General features: G+C 53.3%; 8 protein-coding genes across 8 annotated transcripts; 4 read left to right on the top strand and 4 right to left on the bottom strand.

Annotated features, from left to right (window-relative positions):
* Window positions 1–855: 855 nt before the first annotated feature.
* Window positions 856–2460, top strand: T310_4048 (Glycosyl transferase; the record flags this gene model as incomplete). The annotated part of the gene is made up of 1 exon (XM_013473042.1): window positions 856–2460. One exon carries the CDS (start codon window positions 856–858, stop codon window positions 2458–2460), a length of 1605 nt encoding a protein of 534 aa, XP_013328496.1.
* Window positions 2461–2997: 537 nt separating this feature from the next.
* Window positions 2998–5064, bottom strand: T310_4047 (Ribosome biogenesis GTPase Lsg1; the record flags this gene model as incomplete). The annotated part of the gene is made up of 1 exon (XM_013473041.1): window positions 2998–5064. One exon carries the CDS (start codon window positions 5062–5064, stop codon window positions 2998–3000), a length of 2067 nt encoding a protein of 688 aa, XP_013328495.1.
* A 349-nt stretch (window positions 5065–5413) lies between these two features.
* T310_4046 (Low-temperature viability protein ltv1) lies at window positions 5414–7031 on the top strand (the record flags this gene model as incomplete). The annotated part of the gene is made up of 2 exons (XM_013473040.1): window positions 5414–5436; window positions 5504–7031. 2 exons carry the CDS (start codon window positions 5414–5416, stop codon window positions 7029–7031), a joined length of 1551 nt encoding a protein of 516 aa, XP_013328494.1.
* Window positions 7032–7370: 339 nt separating this feature from the next.
* T310_4045 (CDP-diacylglycerol--glycerol-3-phosphate 3-phosphatidyltransferase) lies at window positions 7371–9083 on the bottom strand (the record flags this gene model as incomplete). Its single annotated transcript, XM_013473039.1, has 3 exons — window positions 7371–8313; window positions 8429–8781; window positions 8844–9083. The coding sequence occupies 3 exons, from the start codon at window positions 9081–9083 to the stop codon at window positions 7371–7373; spliced, it is 1536 nt and encodes a 511-aa protein (XP_013328493.1).
* Window positions 9084–9489: 406 nt separating this feature from the next.
* T310_4044 (uncharacterized protein) lies at window positions 9490–10175 on the top strand (the record flags this gene model as incomplete). Its single annotated transcript, XM_013473038.1, has 5 exons — window positions 9490–9506; window positions 9591–9736; window positions 9802–9865; window positions 9934–10071; window positions 10127–10175. The coding sequence occupies 5 exons, from the start codon at window positions 9490–9492 to the stop codon at window positions 10173–10175; spliced, it is 414 nt and encodes a 137-aa protein (XP_013328492.1).
* Window positions 10176–10596: 421 nt separating this feature from the next.
* On the bottom strand, window positions 10597–14475 carry T310_4043 (Filamentation protein (Rhf1); the record flags this gene model as incomplete). Its single annotated transcript, XM_013473037.1, has 4 exons — window positions 10597–13080; window positions 13134–13765; window positions 13820–14357; window positions 14470–14475. The coding sequence occupies 4 exons, from the start codon at window positions 14473–14475 to the stop codon at window positions 10597–10599; spliced, it is 3660 nt and encodes a 1219-aa protein (XP_013328491.1).
* A 419-nt stretch (window positions 14476–14894) lies between these two features.
* T310_4042 (uncharacterized protein) lies at window positions 14895–17439 on the top strand (the record flags this gene model as incomplete). Its single annotated transcript, XM_013473036.1, has 2 exons — window positions 14895–15230; window positions 15310–17439. The coding sequence occupies 2 exons, from the start codon at window positions 14895–14897 to the stop codon at window positions 17437–17439; spliced, it is 2466 nt and encodes an 821-aa protein (XP_013328490.1).
* A 188-nt stretch (window positions 17440–17627) lies between these two features.
* T310_4041 (uncharacterized protein) lies at window positions 17628–19344 on the bottom strand (the record flags this gene model as incomplete). The annotated part of the gene is made up of 2 exons (XM_013473035.1): window positions 17628–17653; window positions 17733–19344. 2 exons carry the CDS (start codon window positions 19342–19344, stop codon window positions 17628–17630), a joined length of 1638 nt encoding a protein of 545 aa, XP_013328489.1.
* Between the last annotated feature and the right edge of the window lie 202 nt (window positions 19345–19546).

Genomic DNA, 19546 nt, shown 5'->3' with positions numbered 1-19546 from the left:
TCTGGCCGTATCAATCAGGTCTGGAGAGGCAGACCCGTAGACAGACGCGCAGCAGACGGTGGACGACCGGGAGAGGAAGGCGAGGGAGAGAAGGAATTTTTGTGGAAAAGAATTGAGAGAGCGAACGGGCCCTATGAGCTGACCGTGTGCAGAGCCCGCCATTATTGTATGATTGTTCTCGCAAGCTCATGCTAAACGAGCGCCACGGGCCCAGCAGTCCCTGGGCTGGTGCAGGGACACGGGGGCATGGCGGACGGTCCTCGAGGGCGCGTGTGCAGAGGAACTGCTGGGCCTGGGATGCACTTGCCGCGGAGGACTCCTTCCTCGATCGAGTGCGGGTGGCGGACCGACGCACGCGCAGGGAACCCGGCGCTGTGACTGGCTGGCGCGGGGGAGCTGGGGGCAGCCTGCCAGGGAAGGCGCGATAAGGCCGGGGGCGCGATAACGGCAGGAGCGCCCCACGTGCGGGCAGGAGCAGCTCCTGTTCACCAGGAAGGCACGCCCAGTCGACGAAAAGGAAGGCGCAAGGCTCGCGTCGGGTGAAGACGCCGAATTGGCCTCCGCAGCACTTGCCTAGGTAGACGGTAGACGGTACAGCAGACCGTAGATGCCGTCAAAAGCGCAGCACGATCCGAAGATGGCGGTGACGAGGATCCAAATGGAGTCCGGATCCATAGTCAGAAGACGCTGGATTCTGGGTCGGGTGACGAGTGTAGTCAGGCGTAGGAATTGTATAATATCGTAGGGCTCTCTAAGAGAAAACGAAAAAAAAAGCGTCCAATTCCCCTCCTCCGCAGTATTTTCCTCTCCTCTGGTCCGCATCACCCCTCACTCTTCCTCCGGCGGTGGTTCAGGATGCGTCCACGCTTCGCTGCACAGGAAGCGGCAGCATCTCGATCACTGCCTGACGGCAAGGACAGCAGCAGCAGCACCAGCACCAGCAGCAACAACCGCGATGAGTTCCCCGCTTCTCTCCGAGGAAAACGCATCCTGCTGGCCACCGAGTCGCTGGGCCCTGTCAACGGCGTCAGTCGCACCACGCTCAGCCTGATCGAGTACCTGCGCGCCCACGGCGTCGAGTTGGCCGTCGTCGCCCCTCGCTACGAGCAGAAAGGCCGCCGGCAACAGGTTGCAACAACAACAACATCATCATCATCTGCATCGACGTCTGCGCCGGAATCCGAGGTGCGCCTGCACGGGTATCCGCTGCCCTACAACCCCGACCTGACTGTGGTCTACCCCTTTCGCTTCGATCGCGTCTGCCAGCGCACCTTCAACCCCGACATCGTCTACCTGGCCAGTCCCGCCTCCGTCGGCTTCCAGTTCCTCTGGCAGATCCGCCAGCTGCAGGAACCCCCCGTCGTCCTGCTGAACTTCCAGACCGACCTGTCCGCCTACTCCGAGATCCTGCTGCCCGGCGTCCTCGGCCGGTTCGCCGTCTGGCTGCTGGGCGCGGTCCAGGGCTTTCTGTTCAGCCATCCCTCCGTCGACACCATCTTCTACCCGTGCTCTGACATCCGGCGGTACTTGGAAAAGGCGGGTGCGCCGCGAAATCGCCTCGTCCACCTGGGTCGCGGTGTCGATACCGTGCTCTTCAATCCCAGCCGCCGCGATGAAGTCTACCGCCGTGAACTGGCGCCCAACGGCGAAACGATTCTGGTCTGCGTGTGCCGCATTGCGCCCGAGAAAGGGTTCGAGTTCCTCGCCCAGGTGGCCGCCCGGCTCGTGCAGGAATCCTTTCCCTTCAAGCTTCTCATCGTGGGCGGCAACCGGAATCCCGCCGTCGTGGACGATGTGCGGAGGCTGTTCGAGCCCGTCCGCGACCACGTCATCTTCACCGGCTTCTTGACGGGAGAACCGCTGGCCCGGGCCTACGCGTCGGGCGACGTCTTCCTACATTGTTCCATCACGGAGACGTTTGGCCTGGTGGTGCTCGAAGCCATGGCGAGCGGCCTCCCCGTCATTGCGCGCGATCAAGGCGGTCCGTCAGACATTGTCCGCCACGGCAAGACGGGCTACCTGGTGCCGCCGCACGACCTCGACGAATTCGTCCGTCTGGCCCTGCAGGTGAGTCGCCAGGACGATCTGAGGTCGACCTTGTCGACGGGCGCCCGGGAATACGCAGACGAGACCACCTGGGAGAAGATCAACCGGCGGGTGGCCTGGCACCTGATCGACGGGCTGGAGAACCACCGCCGGCGGCTGCAGGCCAAGCGGGAGAAGAAGCGACCCATCCGGAACTGGCTCGTGGCGCGGTACCACGCCTTCGAGCACGGCGTCGTCTGGCCGTTGCTGGAGCAGCTGCGCCTGAACGCAGCAATCGGCTTCGTGTTCATCATGTGGATGATTGCCGTCGTGCCGCTGATCGTGCACGGCAGTCGCATATTCCGCGGAACTGGCAGTTTGCTTTACAGTATACCCATGATGTTCCAGGCGCAAACGAGTCGGCATTTGAAGTAGCTGTCATTCCTCTTTTTTTTTTAGAAAAAAAAATTTCAGTCTGATTTTTTTTCTTTTTTGCTTCTAGCCGTCTTTATTATACACACATATACCAGGATGTTATGTTTTGAAATGGTCATTACCCCGTTACGATCGAGTACGTATGCACATTCGTATGTACATACATGATGATGTAGATATGCAGCTAGAATACATACAGTATACAGTCGACAGTATTTGATGGTTTATCTCTCTCTCTCTGTCCCTCCTATATCAATCGATGGACTACTACTATTACTATACAGGATCAACGCATGGCATGGCCTATAATCCAAGGTATATACATAAGTTTTACTTACAAGCACCAAGGAAGACAAGAGGCTAGTTGTATACATATGCATGAAGTAATATAATAATACTTTTTGTCTAAGACAACTAAGTAACTACCTACGTACGACGACACGACACATTATTTAATAAAGTTAACGCATCGAATCGAATCGTTGCAATGCAAAACAAAACAAACTCGCCAGCGAGTATATACACCGTCTACTTCTACTACAAATCATATTCCCCATTGGCCTTTCCTTTCCCCTTCTTCGCTTTCCGCTTGCCGCCCTTGAAATGCTTCTTCGAGCTCATCAGCATCCGTGCCTCGGACGGATCGAGGCCCTTTTCCAGCGCCAGCATCATCCTCTGCTTCCGCCCCGTCAGTTGCTTGGCCCGTCCCTGTTCCGTGTACTTGTGATTGAAGGGCATCGTTAGGTGCCCTGCTGATCCCCCGGTTCCTGCGCCGAAGAAGCCCTTATCGAGATCGCGGGATCGCGGCCCGTCCGCTGCTGCGCGCTGGTTGCCGGTCAGGGACGATACCATTGAGCTGGCCTCGTCGTCACCTTCCTCTGCCGTGGCTGCGGCCTTGAGCAGCATGGCTTGCCGTTTTGGCGGAAGGTGAGCAAGGTCGTACAAGTCCCGGTTGAACTCGGCCGGGTCAACGCGCGGCTGGCCCTCTTTGGCCCCTGCGCCCGATGCTGGCGGCGGATGGCAGTAGAGGAGCTTGCCGTTGACGTAGTCCTTCAAGATGTACCGTGCCGCTCGAGACTCGTCTGGCTGGCCTTGTCCCGTCGTCGCAAAACCTCGGGCTTTGGCGTAGGCTTGGAGGAGCTCGCTCGCGGTCGGTACCCCAGTGCCCCCTTCTTCGAGAGGTCGCGTGTGGATTTTCATGCCGTATATCGCTTCCAGAAAATGCTTCGGGATGCGCTGCGCGACCAGGCCGGCTGGGCCGATGAACTCCCGCTGCTGGTCGATCGGCAGCACTCCGTTGACCACCAGTTCTGCCTTGGTGGTCGCAAAGTTGGGGAAGACGAGACCAGGGCAGTCACACAGAAGCAGGTTTGGTGTCAAATAAAGGGTCTGAAAGTGTTTGGTTTTGCCTGGCGTCGCCGAGACAGACACCTTCTTAGCTCCAAGCAGTGCGTTGATGGTACTGGATTTACCCACGTTGGGATAACCCACGAGGCCGACGACCATCTTGTCCTTTTGAGGATGCTCCGAGTCGTCACTCCGGTCGTTGGGATCGGGTGCGTTTGCCAGGAAGAGCTCTACCAGCTCGTCCACGTCCAGAATATGCGTTCTCATAGATTCGGATTTCTTGGGCAGTTTCAAGCCCCCTCCGTCGTCTTCATCCTGCTCTTCCTTGCTCGAAGACTCCTCATCCTCCTCCTCATCCTCCTCCTCGCCCTCACCCTCATTTTCCTGGATTTTCATCTTCTTTTCAGTCGCCTCCGCCAAGTCTTCTTCCTCATCCTCATTGTCAGATTGACCCTCTCCCTGGAGCCGTTCTTCGCTCCGTTCCTTTGCCAGATGGGCAGAGAAGAATCGGTAGCTGATGTTGTTCTCCTCAAAGTAGTCTGCCCACATCTCCCGTTGCTCCAATGTCATCATATCCGCTTTGTTTACCAGCAGCAGGTTCTTCTTCTTCGGATCCACCTCCTTCACATACTTTTCGAGATCTTCGGACCGGAAGAGCAACGGGTTTCGTGCATCGACAATCTGCACCACCAAATCGGACCGCTCAATGACACGCCACAGCTGCCTCCACACCTCCAGGTTTCTCTCGAAGGGTGTCATTAATAAGTCCTGATTTTCTTGCAGCTCCGCAAGACCCCTTCTCCATTCGAGGAAGCTCTCCTTCTCCATTGCATCCAGCTCCTGCGGGGTAGTTTTCTCGTTCCACTTGGGCCTTCTCGGGATCGTCAACCGCTCTTTATTCTTCAGCTGCTTCCTCACGGCAGATCTTTCCTCGGCTTCAGAGAGAAGGTAGGGGTTTTTCTGGTCGGTGTGTATTATCTTCACATTACTGATCCTCTCCGCCGTGAAGTCTGTGTCCGCCAGCTCGGCGGTGGTCAGGAATTCGTCGAGCGCAGCCTGCTCGGTGATGCTCCGCATCTTCACCCAGGACGCCTCCTTGGCCTGGTTGGTGAGGTAGGTTTCGCCGTCGGCGCCCTTGCGAGCAATCGCAGCATTGTGCGATACTTTCTTGCGGTTGGACGCTTTGCCTTTGCCGAATCGATCGTTCATGAGGCTGTTGCCCAGCCCCACGGAGTTTTTGGACTTTGCGAGAACCATCTTGACCACGTATGTTCCCTGCAAGAATCCAGATTGTATAAAGAAATCTCAATGAGAGAGGCTGGTGGTGCAAACGCCCAAACCAAGCATCGACAGGTTTGAGGCAAAATGCGGCGTCCAGTAATTTCTAATGTGAAATTCTCCCCGCTTGAGCGGATAAGATAAAACGATGATTAGTCAGTCGCCGTAGTTTCTGTTCAACGATAAGATAACGAACCACGTGACAGCATAATTTCATCCCACTTTGAAAGAAATATCAAATCATACGTTCCTGTATACAGCAAACCTATCCCTCGTTTCGCATAACATTGTGGCTCGAGGTAGCTGGGGAGTTTAAGAATAGCTTAAGATGCCGCCCCGAAGGCAGTGGATGTAAGTGTAGCAGATTTTTCTCCCTCCGAATTTTTCTGTGTGTTAACGAAAAAAACCCGGTCGACAGTGACCCAAAAACCGCGACGAAATATCAGCTCTTCCACCGATCGCAAAATGACCCCCTGATACACGATCCAGAGGCGGATGACCGGGTGCTGCACCAGGTCTCTGGCCCTAGGCAGCCCGCCGCATCAAGTTCGTCGTCGTCATCGTCAAAGAAAACCTCTAGGAATCTTGCAGACTTGGAGAAGGAATTCGGGTCGGAAAACATCCGCAAGAATGAGGGAGAGGCTGCTAATTACGGTATCTTCTTCGACGACACCAAATATGACTACATGCAACATTTGAAGGAGCTGGGCACTGGTGGTGGGAATTCCCACTTCGTGGAAGCAAAGCCCGCCAAAGGCAAAGGCAAGGGGAAGAAATTGGAGGATGCTCTGCGGGAGGTGTCACTGGACGACTCTGCGAGTCAGTTTGGGGGAAGCGCATACGGATCCGAGTACGGCGGCAGAGGTTACGCTCGATCAACGGCGTCATCATACGTACGGAAACCCTCGTATCAGGACCAGCAGGACATTCCAGATGCAATCGCAGGGTTCCAGCCTAATATGGATCCCCGTCTCCGGGAAGTATTGGAAGCTCTTGATGACGAAGCTTATGTCGATGATGAGGATAGCGAAGATGTCTTTGGCGAGCTCACGAAAAACCCCGAGGAGATGGACCAAGCTGAATGGGAAGATACCCTGTTTGATGAGGAGGACGAAGATGGATGGGAGTCAGACGTCACAGAGAAAGCCTATCCTCAGAAGGAGACGACCGATGTTCAATCGTCATCCGTCGAGGAAAAGAAAGAGCAAGAGCAAGAGAAAGAGAAAGAGAGCACCCAAGAGGGCTCCACTGAGAACAAGGATCATCCCGAACTGCCAGACCATGACAAACCTGTGCCTGACATGAAACCAGAGGACGCGGAGTGGATGCGTGAATTTGCCAAATACAAAAAGGATGTCAAGGCCCAGAAGGCCCAGAAAGGCCGTGCAGCCGCCGCTGATGAAGCCTCTGAACGACGCACAGCCGCATCTACTCTATTCACCATTGGAGGCACTCCAGTCCGGAGGAAGAAACGGAAGGGAGCCCTGACCAACCCATCTACGTACTCCATGACGTCTTCCTCGCTGGCCCGGACCGAGCATATGAGACTTCTCGACGACCGGTTCGAGCGGATCGAGGCCCTGTACAAACTCGACGAAGAAGGGGAAGAATACGACGACGGCGCATCCATGGTCAGCGGGATGACCGGCATGACCGGCATGACCGGCATGACCGGCGTGTCGGGCGTGTCATCACAAGCGCCAAGCCTGATCTCTCAGGGCGGACGGCGGTACCACGACGTGCCCCTGCGGAGCGATTTCGACGAGGTGATGGACAGCTTCCTCTCCGGCTGGCAGGATCGGGGCGCCCAGGCGAAGCGGAAGGGCGCCAAGGGCAAACGCGGTAGGAACGGCAACGAGAAAATCGGCATGCAGATGCTGGACGAGATCAGGAAGGAGTTGGGACCGGCCAGGATTCCCTCTGGCAAGGTCTCTGGCAAGGCATAGATTAGGATAGGTAGATTGGGTGGATCATGGATTGCATGGCACGACGACACCATTTTCAAAAGATGAAACGATGGCAACAGAAAACTCGGGGTTGAGGCGTTTTTTTTGATTGATTTGATTATATTCCCCTACTTTTTCTTGTGTTAGCTGGTTTACATGCAATAGATAAGCTAGTTTCTTCATGGGTTTATTCTTCATCAAATATTATACGTACATGTCTCTTGGTGGGATATTCCAGGTCAGAGATGACGCCTCTACATCCAATCGTATCTATGTCACTTAAATACTGTACATTATCATATATAACAATCACGCCCACAAAACCGGCTTTTGTACACTCTATAATGCTCCCCCGACCTTTTCAACAATCCACATGGCCAGTCTCACGTTCCATCCGACTCTTCTTTCGGTTCTTCGCAGATCCTCCCTCGAAATGGGTCGTGCGTCTTTCTGCAGCCATTCCGTCTCCTCACCCAGTCTCTTTTTCAATGCTTCGTCAGACGTGATGACCAAGGCCCCGACCTCCAGATCGAGGCTGTAGCTGCGTTTGGTGTAGTTGCTGCTGCCGACGAAGGTCAGACTCGGGTATTCCTCCCGGGGAAGCGTTATCCAAAGACCCTTGGCGTGGTAGGTCCAGCCTCCTGGTTCGCCGACCGTGCCACGACGCCATTCTTTCAATTGGATCGCATTCGTCCGTTGTGCTTCGGCAACCTTGTCCAGGAATCGCGCCGACAGGTGCGTGTAAGCTGCAGGGAGCATGCCCGAGACTCCTGGTGAGCCATAGAAGCCATTGGCCCACGGCGAAGCAGTGAGGACGGTGCCTTGTGTTTTGGCAGTTTCCTTTGTGGCTAAGGATGTGCTCCCTATGAGAAGTGAGGAAAGGATTGGATGGATATTGAAATAGCCGGCGGTGAAGAGCCAGCGGGAATCCTGAAGATTCGGGGAATTCGCAAGGAGGCGGAGTATGCTACTAACGGCAAGGAATTCAGTAGATGTATCGGGTTTTAGAAGCGGAGTGAACTGGGCGACCGGATAGACGAGCGTCTGGCTCGAAGAGCTCGACGGAATGGGTGCGGATTTGGACGGTTGGATGAGTGGACCAAGCACCGAAGACGCATGGGATATGAAGCCCTCCGGGCTCTCCAGAGGCGAAGAGGAGCCGTTAGAAGTTGGCCAGACGAGGTCATAACCAGCGACACTATTAGCGTCAGGAAGAACCTGGAAGCTCAGACTGCACACTGCATGATGTATGCGCGCGTAGTAGTCTGTCAGCTCTTTCGAACTGAAGACGTGGTATCTATCCATACGATTTGTGAAATAGTCATTCGACAAATTTGCTCTACATCACAAATTGGTCAGCTGGCGTTGCAGGTGACTGATCAAACGGGAGCTCACACCCCGATAGTATTATCTCGTCATCAATGCCGTACAACTTCATGTGTTGCAGGCCCCATCCCTCATTGATCCGTCGCGGAATCAGCTTCTTTCGCAAACCGGTGAGATTGGGCGTATGGAACATGCGGATCTCAACACGATCTGTGCCATGCTCGGCAACTAGCGACGCGAGAAGTGATGCGCATGACGGGTTTGGAGTCTCTCGCGTCCCTCTCAGGGCGTCGGTCAGGATGGACACTTTGAGATCCGGGTTATTGCGCAGCGCTTGGTTCAATGTCTCGACCAGTTCGAATTCTGTTTTCCCAATGTACAGTGTCGACAGGTAGATGCGTCTTTTCGCATTTTTGATCTTGTCCTGAAGTTGGCGACTTGAGGATTAGTCGCTGCAGTTCATCGTTGAATATGCAGGCCACCAACCTTCAACGTCTGATAAAAAGAGCTGGGAGAGTCGAGAATTGTAATCTTTGACGCCGGGACTTCAAAGCGCGGGGCAATGCGATCAAGCTCGACAGTGAGCCCGCCCAGCGGAGACGCCGTGGAAGTTGCAGAGGCACTTGAGCTGGTATACACGGAGAATTTGCGGGCAGAAAGCTTCCTCCGAATGACAGGCCTCCGCGGCGTGCATCGCAAGGCGTGTTCTCCTACACGCTTGAGCATCGTGTCGGCTTAAGACTGCCTCCTCCACCAGCCAGGAGGCAGGACAACAAGTTGGTTCAATCCGTAGAGGTACTGCTGGCCAGGACTACATTATTATGATGGGTGTAGGATCAACAACAGTACATCTGCTGCTCCGGGGCAGGCACTGCAAACATGACAAACAACGGCACAGCGGGCGTGCGCTATGCCGCATTCAGGCGGATGCCGAACCCGCCGTCGACCTCATCTCCCGCTCTCAGTTCCTCCATCCGACGTCTTGCTGTCGAGACAAATTGAAACCGCGCCCGTCAAGATGTCGACCATTACTCGGACGTTGCGGAACCTGTGGCGGATCGGGTTCAAGGTCAGTGTGCACCTGTTGATGATGCGTGGAATTGGCTGCTAACGTGTGTCGCTTTGCAGGAGTATGGCCACCAAATGCAGGTACGTCGAGGTTTAGCCCACGAGAAGGGAGGAGTCAATTGGGACTTTGAAAGCTCACATTGGGACTCTTATTCCTGAGTTCAGAATATTGGTTAGTTTTCCAAGTCCTCGTACCACGGTAGAAGCAGCGGCTGATACGGCGTCTACAGGTGACACCAAAGCTGGTACTTTGATCGGAGTCGACCGGTTCGGCAACAAGTATTACGAGAACTTCGAGGAGGAGCTTCCCCGTGAGTAGCCCCGATATATGATCGCGTGGAGAATAGAGCCGTGAGTGATGCTGACAACTGTGCAGTCCGTACCAGATGGGTCGACTACAAGGAGAAGTACTTCGATCCTTCTCACATTGAGCCAGGCTGGTGAGGAGTGCCTTTTCGCATGGTGTCCATCCTGATTCGTAGCTAATGAAGTGAATCTCTTGGTAAAGGCACGCTTGGCTGTCCTACATGGTTGATACTCCCCCGAACAAAGACAAGATCCTGGAGACCGGTGTCCGCAAGTGGGAGCTGCCTGAGCACAGGCCCAACTTTACCCTCACTCGTGCTGCCTACAAACCCTACTCAACGTGAGTGTTCAAATCTACTTGCTATTTGGCGGTTCTATTGCTAACAGCTTGGAAGGACACGACCCAAGATCTCGGCTTGGAATCCTGTTGCAGCTCCGCGATAGATTGTATATCCTAAATCCAAACTTCTGAACCTTATCCAATCCTTTCTTCTTTCCTTTCCTACTAAGATCCGTTGATGAGCTGCTTAGGTAGAGCAATTGTACGTACATATATTTGTCTTTCCTGTAGGCCCGGTACCTCAATCCGTCTCATTCTCGTATTCTTCTATCTCTCGTGGTATTAGTACACTTGCTAAATCGCTGGACATCATACATGAATTGAATCACAAGAATTTCAGAAACTAAAAGATTAAAAAGAGTATGATGGCTGATAAATGACCGTGTATATGGAAATAATCTGACAGGTCAGGTCGCTTGCTCTCCCCTGGGAGAACAGAACAAAGATGAGTATCTATCTATTATGTATGTATGTGTGTATGTACAGTACCAGCTTTCTATTTTTGTTTTGTTCGTTTTAACACATTCAAAGGACATAGCCTCCAGCACCCAGATTCCACCAATGGCGGATCGGTTTTCGGTCTTCGAGTTCGACACACCACCAGAGGACCTCCTTGGCCTTCTCGAGCTGACCGCTCGCCTCGTAGGCCCTGGCCAACGCGAACCACGCCTCGGAGTCGTCCCACGAACTGCCGCGTTTCGTCAAGGTGGAGAGAAGACCGTATGCGCGATCGCGTGCCGCCAGGCGACTCAGGCTTCCTGGGGCCTTTCCTCCTCTCTGAGAGGAGGATGTGGGCTCATCTACAGCCCCGTTCGATTTCCCGGTCGCGGCTCCCGCCAGAGCGGCTGCTGTTGATTTTTCAAGAGTAGAAATCCCTGTACACGTTACAGGTCTCGACAATGACAGAGTCGACACGTCGGCTTCAAGCTGCGGCTGCGGTGGCTCTGCGGGGATTTTCTCCTCCCATATGTCGAGGAGTAGATTGGCTAGGCCGACTGTGGCTTTGGGATGGTCCGGACACCGCATGACAGCCTCTTCAAAATGATCCATCGCTTCATATGGAAGGGATTGGGCTTGTGCGAGAGCTCCACGTTCGGCGAACACGTCTCCCCAGAGCTCTTCAGAGCTCTTCCCTACTCCCCACGACCGTTCTGAAAACGCCTGAGCGGACGACTCTTGAGCCGCTACTAGCGCTTCGAACCGCGCAACTTGCTTGGATGCTTCCTCACAAGCCTCGCGCGCGTCATCGAAAAGAGCAGCTCTTCGATACAATCCAGCAATCAGAAGCCACACCTTCACGAGGACAGCGAGAGCATGTTTCTGTGCATGTGCTGTGGGAAACCTCGTGAGAGCCCGGGTAGGAGACTCGAATCGATGAGGCGTGGGCAGACGGATGTCCTGTTCTGGAGGTTGCTTTGAGTGACCGGCCGGTTGAGGTTGACGAGTATGCTTCATGTTGTGAGCGACTGGCGGCAACGGTTGCTTGGCACTTTGCTTTTGGGTCGCAGATACTTGTGGAGCCGGAGGGCCAGGCAGGGCGACACCGATTTCTTCTGCTGATTGATTCTTTTCTGCATCTTGCTCCTGCTGCGGCTTGGTTGGCGTTGCATTAGGGGACGTTGATTCAGCACGGCCTCCATCTGTTGCTTTGGTTTTAGACTCCTGACTCTGGTCTTGAATTGCGGTGGGAATACTACCTTCACGTTTGTGTAATTTGTGAGCTTCGTGATGTTGCGAGGTTGGCCTTCCAGTGGCGTCACCCCGGTCTTCGTCTGTCACCTGAATAGTCGGGGCATCTGTTGCGTCGGTGCCGGCCTCGCTCCCTGTACGAGCCCGGGACCCCTTCTTCCTACCAAAGATACTGCCGCGAAAGCTTTTCACAGTCTCAGCAGAGCTCTTAGGTGGAGCTAGTCGGTCAGTCTTAGGGGATTTCTCAGTCGTAACATCAAGATCCAGGTGTTCGAATAAGGTAGCGAACAGACTGAGCAACTGATCACTGTGATTCACAGCCACATCCGGCCCCTCTAAAACTTCAATCAGCGCGAGCTGAGTCATGCGGGCCTCTAGGATGCGCTCTTTTTCACGACCCCGCAGACTCTCGAGGAACTCCTTTCTTGCCTCTGCCGAGTCATGTCTTCCTCTCTGGCTGCTGTCTTGCCGATATCTGGTGGACCGCTTGCTGTTGTTGTCAAACGCAGTGATGGCAGCAGGAAATTGCTCGAATGCAGCTTCGCAGGAGCGCCCGGCAATGTCAAATTCCTGCTTTGCACTCAAGAGAAGTGCCAGCAAGTGCCACAGAGGTACGAGATCGCGTTCTCTCGAAAGTCTTTCCTGATCTAATTCGAAAGAGAGGTCTGTTGCATTACGTTGAGTATTTGTGGAGAGAGCCAATTTCACGTGTTCAATAGAGCCGTCCAGGTCTCGTGATTCGGCAAGAAGGAGTGCAAGCGCATACAGAGCCGAAAGATTAGTTTCTTCTCCCAGTTCAGGAGAAATACTTTTCTCAAGGTTTTCTATAGCCTCCGCTCGGATGTCATCGCGGGACTCGTTCACCGGGGTCCATCTCGACCAGTTTGCAAGGCCGATACCAATGGCTCTGTAAGCCATAGCAATGACCTTGGGTGAGACCCGATCCACATTGCTCGAATTCGTATCCTGCAGGGCCTTGTCATCGGCATCGGAAGTATTGGACTCTTGGGAAATGTGCTTTTCGAGGTACTTCTCAAGGATTTCGATGAGACTCTTTGCTTTTTCCGCTTCCTTCTGTGAGCCGAAGCAACAAAGCAAGAGCACTCCTTCCGATACTGTTCGGAGCAATGTCTCGTCATTCTCTAGTTCACCGGTTTCAGCTGACTTCTCCGCCCTGTCCTTTGCACTGACGACAATGTCAATGTAGGAATCAAGAGCTTTGATGGCCAACTCGAAGTCCGCCAAAGCAGCGTGCACATGGAATAGACGCCGCAGAATGAGGTGGGAATGATATGTCTTAGTGGCAGCACGATAGAGGATCTAGAGAGAAAATCAGTGCATCTGCTTGGAGGCAGCCATGAATGAGTACGCACATCCAGAACATTTCTCCCGACAGCATCCTGTCCACCTTCCCCAAGCTCCTCATCTCGCCAGTCTGGCCCGCATAGCACTTCCCAATTACGGATTACCTGCTCAACCCAGGATTCTACCTGGGGATTGCTCGCGTTCGCTCTGGGAAACCTCACTTCCCTTAGCAGAACATTTTCACATATGGCTTCAATCCGTCGGATCTCGTTAGCAAGCTGGGCCCGCACGGACCCTTGGGACTGCGACTGCGGGAAATAAACCATTCCACGCTGCAAAATCGTGGAAAGGAATTTGTAATACGACATCCATACTGATGTCTGCGAAGCTGGCTCAGAAGGACCCGCCAATTGCGACGCCGGGACTGTAGGAGAGAGCTCTCTTCGCTTGACTTGAGGATGAGCAAACCACAGCCTGAACGCCTTTAAAGCGATTTCCGTTGCTGTCTCTGTTGCGACCGAAGTTCCTTCACATGCCTGTTCACTCGCCGTCAAGGCGGTCTTTGACAATAGTTTCTCCGACCAATATAGTGCCTGGGGGCATGCTAGAAATGTCGGGCTGGGAGCTGCAAGTCGTTGTAATACAGACGAGGCAGTGTTCAGAGCATCATCCGGTCCCGAGACAAGGGCCTGAGCAGCGCCTATTCAAACATTAGATCGAGTTCAACTAGACCCCCCTTTTTTGGAACTCTTACTTTTGATGTAGCAGCCTTTGACTATGCAGACCTCCGTCCATTTGGTAAGGCCCTGTGGGCCATCGGACAGAGCACTGATAGCCGCGTCGTCAAAGCTCTTTGGCAGACGGGCAGATGCCAGACCAGGCTCTGACAATGTCCAATGGATCCATCCAAGGCATACTTGCGCCTGAAACACATCTTGTGGCGTTCCTTCAGCCTCCTCGATAGCCGACAAGAGAGGGGGTATCAATTCGGACAGATTCGAGACCTGGACGGGAGCGGTCTGGCCCTTGGCGGTGGATGGCCTCTTGTTGTTGATGTGTGCGACGACCTGGATTTCCGCATTGGCTGTCTGTATCAGACCTGGAGGACACGAAATTTCGTTAGTGCTCAAATCCAAAGGAGTAGAGAGTAATTGGGAATCGAGGCTACATTTCCTATGAGGCGCATGCTTCGTGACCTTTCGTATCAACTCGGGGACCTCAGTCCATTTATCCTCGCTGCGCGCATTGTCCAAGGCGGTAATGTAGCCCAGCGCCTTTTCTGTTTCCTGGCCCTAGAAAACGTGTCAATAGATTTCAGTAGTTTTGAAGCCGTGTCAGAACGCCTCCATTCGGGGGTTCCGATGTCCCAACTGTATCTCCGGTGAAGACAATAAATAAACTTACACTCATTTTCCCGTCAGATTAGGAGAAGAGGCCAGATCCATAACAACATTCACGAGGGAGCATGCCGTGACAGTCGGGACACTGAAGAACGCTGAGCGGCCTCTCCGCAACGAATCGATCAGGCCTGCCAACTTCCCAGATTCAACGTTGCGGCCAGCTCAGACATTCCGAGGCCTGCTGGCGTCTCCGGGGCTGCTGAACGATGCCCGTGATGGGGCCGCACGGACGGCGATTTGCCAATGCGGCGGTGGCCCGAGCTTCTAATTCTTTTCCAACTTTTTTTTAAGCTTGCCGCAGAAAGTTCACATAGATTTACAAAGTTGCATTTTTGCTTGAGGTTTTTAATCAATTGCAAGAGAAACGAGCCTGAGCAGGGTGTCTGTTGGATAGATGAATCGACGGGACGGAGATTTTCAGCAGCAGCTATGACATCGTCCACATCTCTTCGCGCCGTTACGCATCGGCTGACGACGACCCCGGTGAAAGAGCTACCTCACCTTGCCTCGTTTCTTGCTGCGTCTCTCAGCGATTGTGGTGATATCCTTTCCGCTCCTCAGAGCCAGAAAAGTGCAAATTCGGAGGCTGGAAATGCTCTGCAGGTACATAAACTAAAGGCTCGCCTTACGAGCTTACTTCAGGATCGCAGTTTCGAAGGACGTTGGACTGCGGTCGTGCTGGTGAAAGCTACAGTTGAAGTTGGCCAGTGGGAGATTCTGCGCGAATGCGAACCTTGGGTTCGCGGACTTCTTGGAATCCTCTCTGTATGAATAAACCCATGTTTCTCATGTGTTGATTTAACATGCGCTTGATGTGATTTGCTGATTGGTATCCTTCTACTAGAAACCGGACCCAGTCTCGACAAAAAAACTATCGATTATCACTCTGACTCGCATATTCCACCTTACCTACCAGTATCAGACCTTAGTTCGAGAGATAACGACACCATCTCTACCAGCATTCATCACAGCTTCTCTGAATCTGGTCTCAGTGAAGCCCTCATCGGAGCCGCATCGGAAACTGAAACAAGAGACGCCGTTATTGGAGACCGTTCTCCATGCGTTCAATGACTTGATCGCTAGACATCCGACCGTCTTCCGTCCATTCTCAGCTCAAATCCATAGCCTGCTTGTGCAGATCATCGGTTCCTCAACTTCGACGGGATCACTGCCTGAACAAGTGGTCGAGCTCTCCCAGAAGCTCTTTATCTCTCTTCATAATTGCGCCCCCAAGAACACATCGGGTGAAGAGTGGACCAATGCCTGCAAGCTCACGATAGATTCCATCCACAGAGCTGCAGACCACGCATTCCGGTCTGTGATAGAACAATGGGAATCCACCGATCCAAATTTCCGGAATGCTACCCTTACTAGAGACTCTAGTCAACTGGTAGGAGATGACGGGCCAGACCCATTGGGTCTACCCGGATGGCAAGGCATTCATGAAGGTGGGGACAGATTGACGGCGCTTTTGCGTCTACTGTCAGGTTTTATGTCGACTCGAACAGCGTCAACTGTTAATATCCCTATTGGTGCCGTTCTAGATTTGACATCTCGATTGACATCTGTAACGGTTCCCCGGGAAGGAGATGATGACAATGTTCAGACGAATCCAGAGATCGGCCGCGAAGAGCGTGAAGGTCTCTGGATTGAATTGCCTAGGATCCATGTTGCCTGTATAGATCTCTTCTCCAATATACTGGCTTCACTGGAGACAGGCGTCATTTCTGTCGCCCAAAACATTCTCGAGCAGACGCTTTGGCTTTTTGAAGCCGAAAATTTTCACAGTGGAATTCGAGCGGCTTCATATCATTTGATGAAACGTCTGTTGCTGTTGGTCGGTCCGTCAATGACTAAGACAAATCTTTCTGCATTGAGTATCGTCATCCGCTCTTGTTGCCGTGATGTTCTACCATCAGACACCAACAGTGCATCACAATCTCAAGTCCAGTCCAAGGACAAGGCGAAAGGAAATCAAGGCTCCGCCAACGCCGACGCTTTCCTCAACCCCGCTCTTAATAAGGGAGGCAACCAGAGCGGCGCGGTTGCTTTTGTGGGATTGCAATCTGCGGCATCAAAGCTTTTCCCAATTCTTCTCTCCTCTTTGCCTGTTGAATATATGCCTCTGCCACTACGGATAGAGTTGGATCGCACAGCCATTCTTGCAGCTGATCAAGAGGCGATGATGGCGAGTGTTCTGAACCCGGTGCCGCTGGTCAAAGGACGTAGAGTGACCCCCAGCATCCTCCCGTTCCTGGCCAGGAGATATCCCAAAGAGCTGGAAGTCGAGTGTTTGCTACGTCCGCGGATGCCTGTTCTGATCGGCGGATCTGGTATTACCGAGGCCATATTGGATGAAGAGGAAGATGAGGCGGTCAAAGGCGTATCCGTTGACCCGGCAAAGACCAGTCTTTCCAATCACACTTTTGAGAACTCCGTACCACCGTCTTTTTCGAACCAGGGCCCTTCGCGGGCTGATGTTGCGCAAAATGGTGTACAATCTCCGAGCAAGAGGAACTTGCCAGAAGACACTCATTCGAGTGATCACACTCTCTCAAAATCACAAGATGGAAGCGAGGAGATGCCTCAGACGAAAAAAGCACGCCTTCAGTCGAATGATATTGCTCCATCTGAAGACAGCGGGCCTTCCCTCCTGAAGAGTAAGGTTTCTCCTTCATTAGATGGACGCCCTGTAGCCTCCATTTCAGGAAGCCAACCCGTTCCGGCTACCATCTCAAAAGCTCCAGCTGCTCCCGCCACAGCACCATCTATGTCTGCGCCTTCTATAGCCTCCGTGAGCAACGCAAGTGCATCGGCGTCGGCATCTGCTGCCAATAGGATCCAGACTACAAATGTGCAGCAGGCTGGTGGCCAGGCCGATGGAGAAGAAAGCGACGAAGAGATCCCAGCTCTAAACATTGAGCCGGATACCGACGAGGAGGAAGACGAGGAAGATGTGTCAATGGAGGGGTAGTCCTTTGTTAAAAAAATTAAATTTAAACGCAGGACGAGAATTCGCCATTTGTCGACAGATAGATAGATATCCACAGTCCGTCTGCTCTATGCATTTTTTATCGTATGCTAAATTACATACATACACATATTTTTACCAACCCTCTCTAGCTACAATATTTATCCAAAGGTACTATATAGATCGCTTCTTCAAGGCCAAAACAGACCACGAAGGCCTGGGGTTAAAGAAGAGCAAGATTAGCAGCTACGATAGTAATTATACAATCCGTATCCCACTCTGCCACCAAGTCTTACCTTCCCACCACCGAAAGACCGGTTCTTCCCAGCACAGCCAGCCATCGCCCTCGACGCCAAAGCCCATGCCGCGCAGCGGACTCAGGGGTACGGGCTCGAAGAGCCATATTCCACCTCTGGCGAAATCGTCCACGATGAGGGGTCCCGTGAGCATGAACCAAGCGACGAGAAACGCGAGGTTCGTGACCCTTCGCAGCCATCGTGGCGGGTTGAAAGGAAGCAGGCGAGGGAGGACGGCCCGGGATAGGAAGCGCTGTACCAGGATGGCCGGGGCTTGCAGGAAGAAAAACAGTATCGGACCAGAAGGCTTCGTCGTGGCGAACTGGGTGTAGCTGCCGGAGGCGTGCAGCAGACCGCTAACGCAGAATGCGATCAGGATTTGGATAGCGCGTCTGGCGTTCTTCTTCCGATGGGATTTATCACTACTACGATCACACGGGGGAAGCAGCAGGTCGTGAACGAAGCGTGCGACCTCGGAGAAGCCAAAGCGGAACATTTGGTGCCACCATAGGCTCCAACAGCCGGCCAGGCCGTGGTCCAGAGCAGCGCTTACGGGCCCGAATTGCTCCGGGTAGAGCCATGCCTCGTCGAGGGGTTGGTGGGTGATTGCCCGTGATAGCTGCGGAAAGGCGCAGGAAAGCCCCAGGAAGAATATCGGATTGAAAGATGTGATAAACTGGAGGGCGCAGCAGACTCCGATGAGACTCAGTAAGAGGCGATAGAAGCGGACTAGCAGGGGCGAAAATGCCAGGAAGTGGAAAGGAAACGGCGGAGGTGGACTGGGCGAAACGAGACCTCGGAAAAATGGGTCTCGGTTCATAAGGACTTTGACGACATCCAAAGCTATGTAGTTTCGCAACATGCTGTGAAAAGCTTGTCTTAGTCGTTTCCGCGGGTCTTGAACAGCCCGCGAGCCTTCCATCTCTGATGTAGGTGCCTGACCTCCAAGGTCTTTGGTCACTGAATCAGGTATAGGAGGGAGTGCTCTCACCCGCCAGTTCCATTCCGGGCCCCGGAAATTGAATATGAGATCCAACACCCAATCAAGACGGTGGCCAAAGGAGCGCGGATATGGCTGCCACCGATACACCTTTTCGTCGGGGCTTGATGACTCTTGAATGGGCGAATGTTTCGTTCGACGAAGTCGCAATGTAGACACTCTTCCATTCACAGCCTCGCCCTTTTCAGTACTTATTGGGGAGCCGTTTGGCTCAGGGTTTTCGTTGTTATAACGGCCCTGTACATCGGTGACCTTCTCTATCCTCTTGAAGTCCTGCTGGACATCGTTGAAAACGAGAATTGTCGCACTCCAGACAAGGAACCAAGAAGTAACCAACCCCACTCCGTACCCATTCGCTAAGCTTATTGCCCGAACTGTGTATATCGTATAGGCACACACGCAGAAAATAATTGAGAAAAACCCGTATCGCAGGAGGAGGGAATGGCTGCGGTTCCTGTGAGGAATGACGAGCGGGATGAGCAACAGCAGAAAGGTGCCCACAACCTGCTGCAGAAGCAGAGGATGAAATTCTCCCCGCTGGAGGTCCGTTTCAAATTGCTGTCCTCTCTGCCTGATGAGGTCGTGATGGGAATGAAAGATGGCGCCTGTCATTGTGACAGGTGTGTCGATCTTAGGATGCTCCCGCACTTTTTTTTTTGTCACCGACGAAGAGAATGAAAAAGGAAATGGAAATACTCAATCACAGTCGAAACGAGTCATGCCTTGTTGTCTCCAGTGGATTGTTCTATGCCAAAAAGATCGATCCCGCAGAGCATGCATGCAATAAGCAAGGAGAGGACGCCAGCAGATGCTT

This window comes from Rasamsonia emersonii, assembly GCF_000968595.1.
Source record: "Rasamsonia emersonii CBS 393.64 chromosome Unknown ctg1118621760094, whole genome shotgun sequence".
NCBI lineage: Eukaryota > Fungi > Ascomycota > Eurotiomycetes > Eurotiales > Trichocomaceae > Rasamsonia > Rasamsonia emersonii.
The sequence above is the reverse complement of the archived record's forward strand: the minus strand, read 5'-3'. Positions and strand labels throughout refer to the sequence as shown.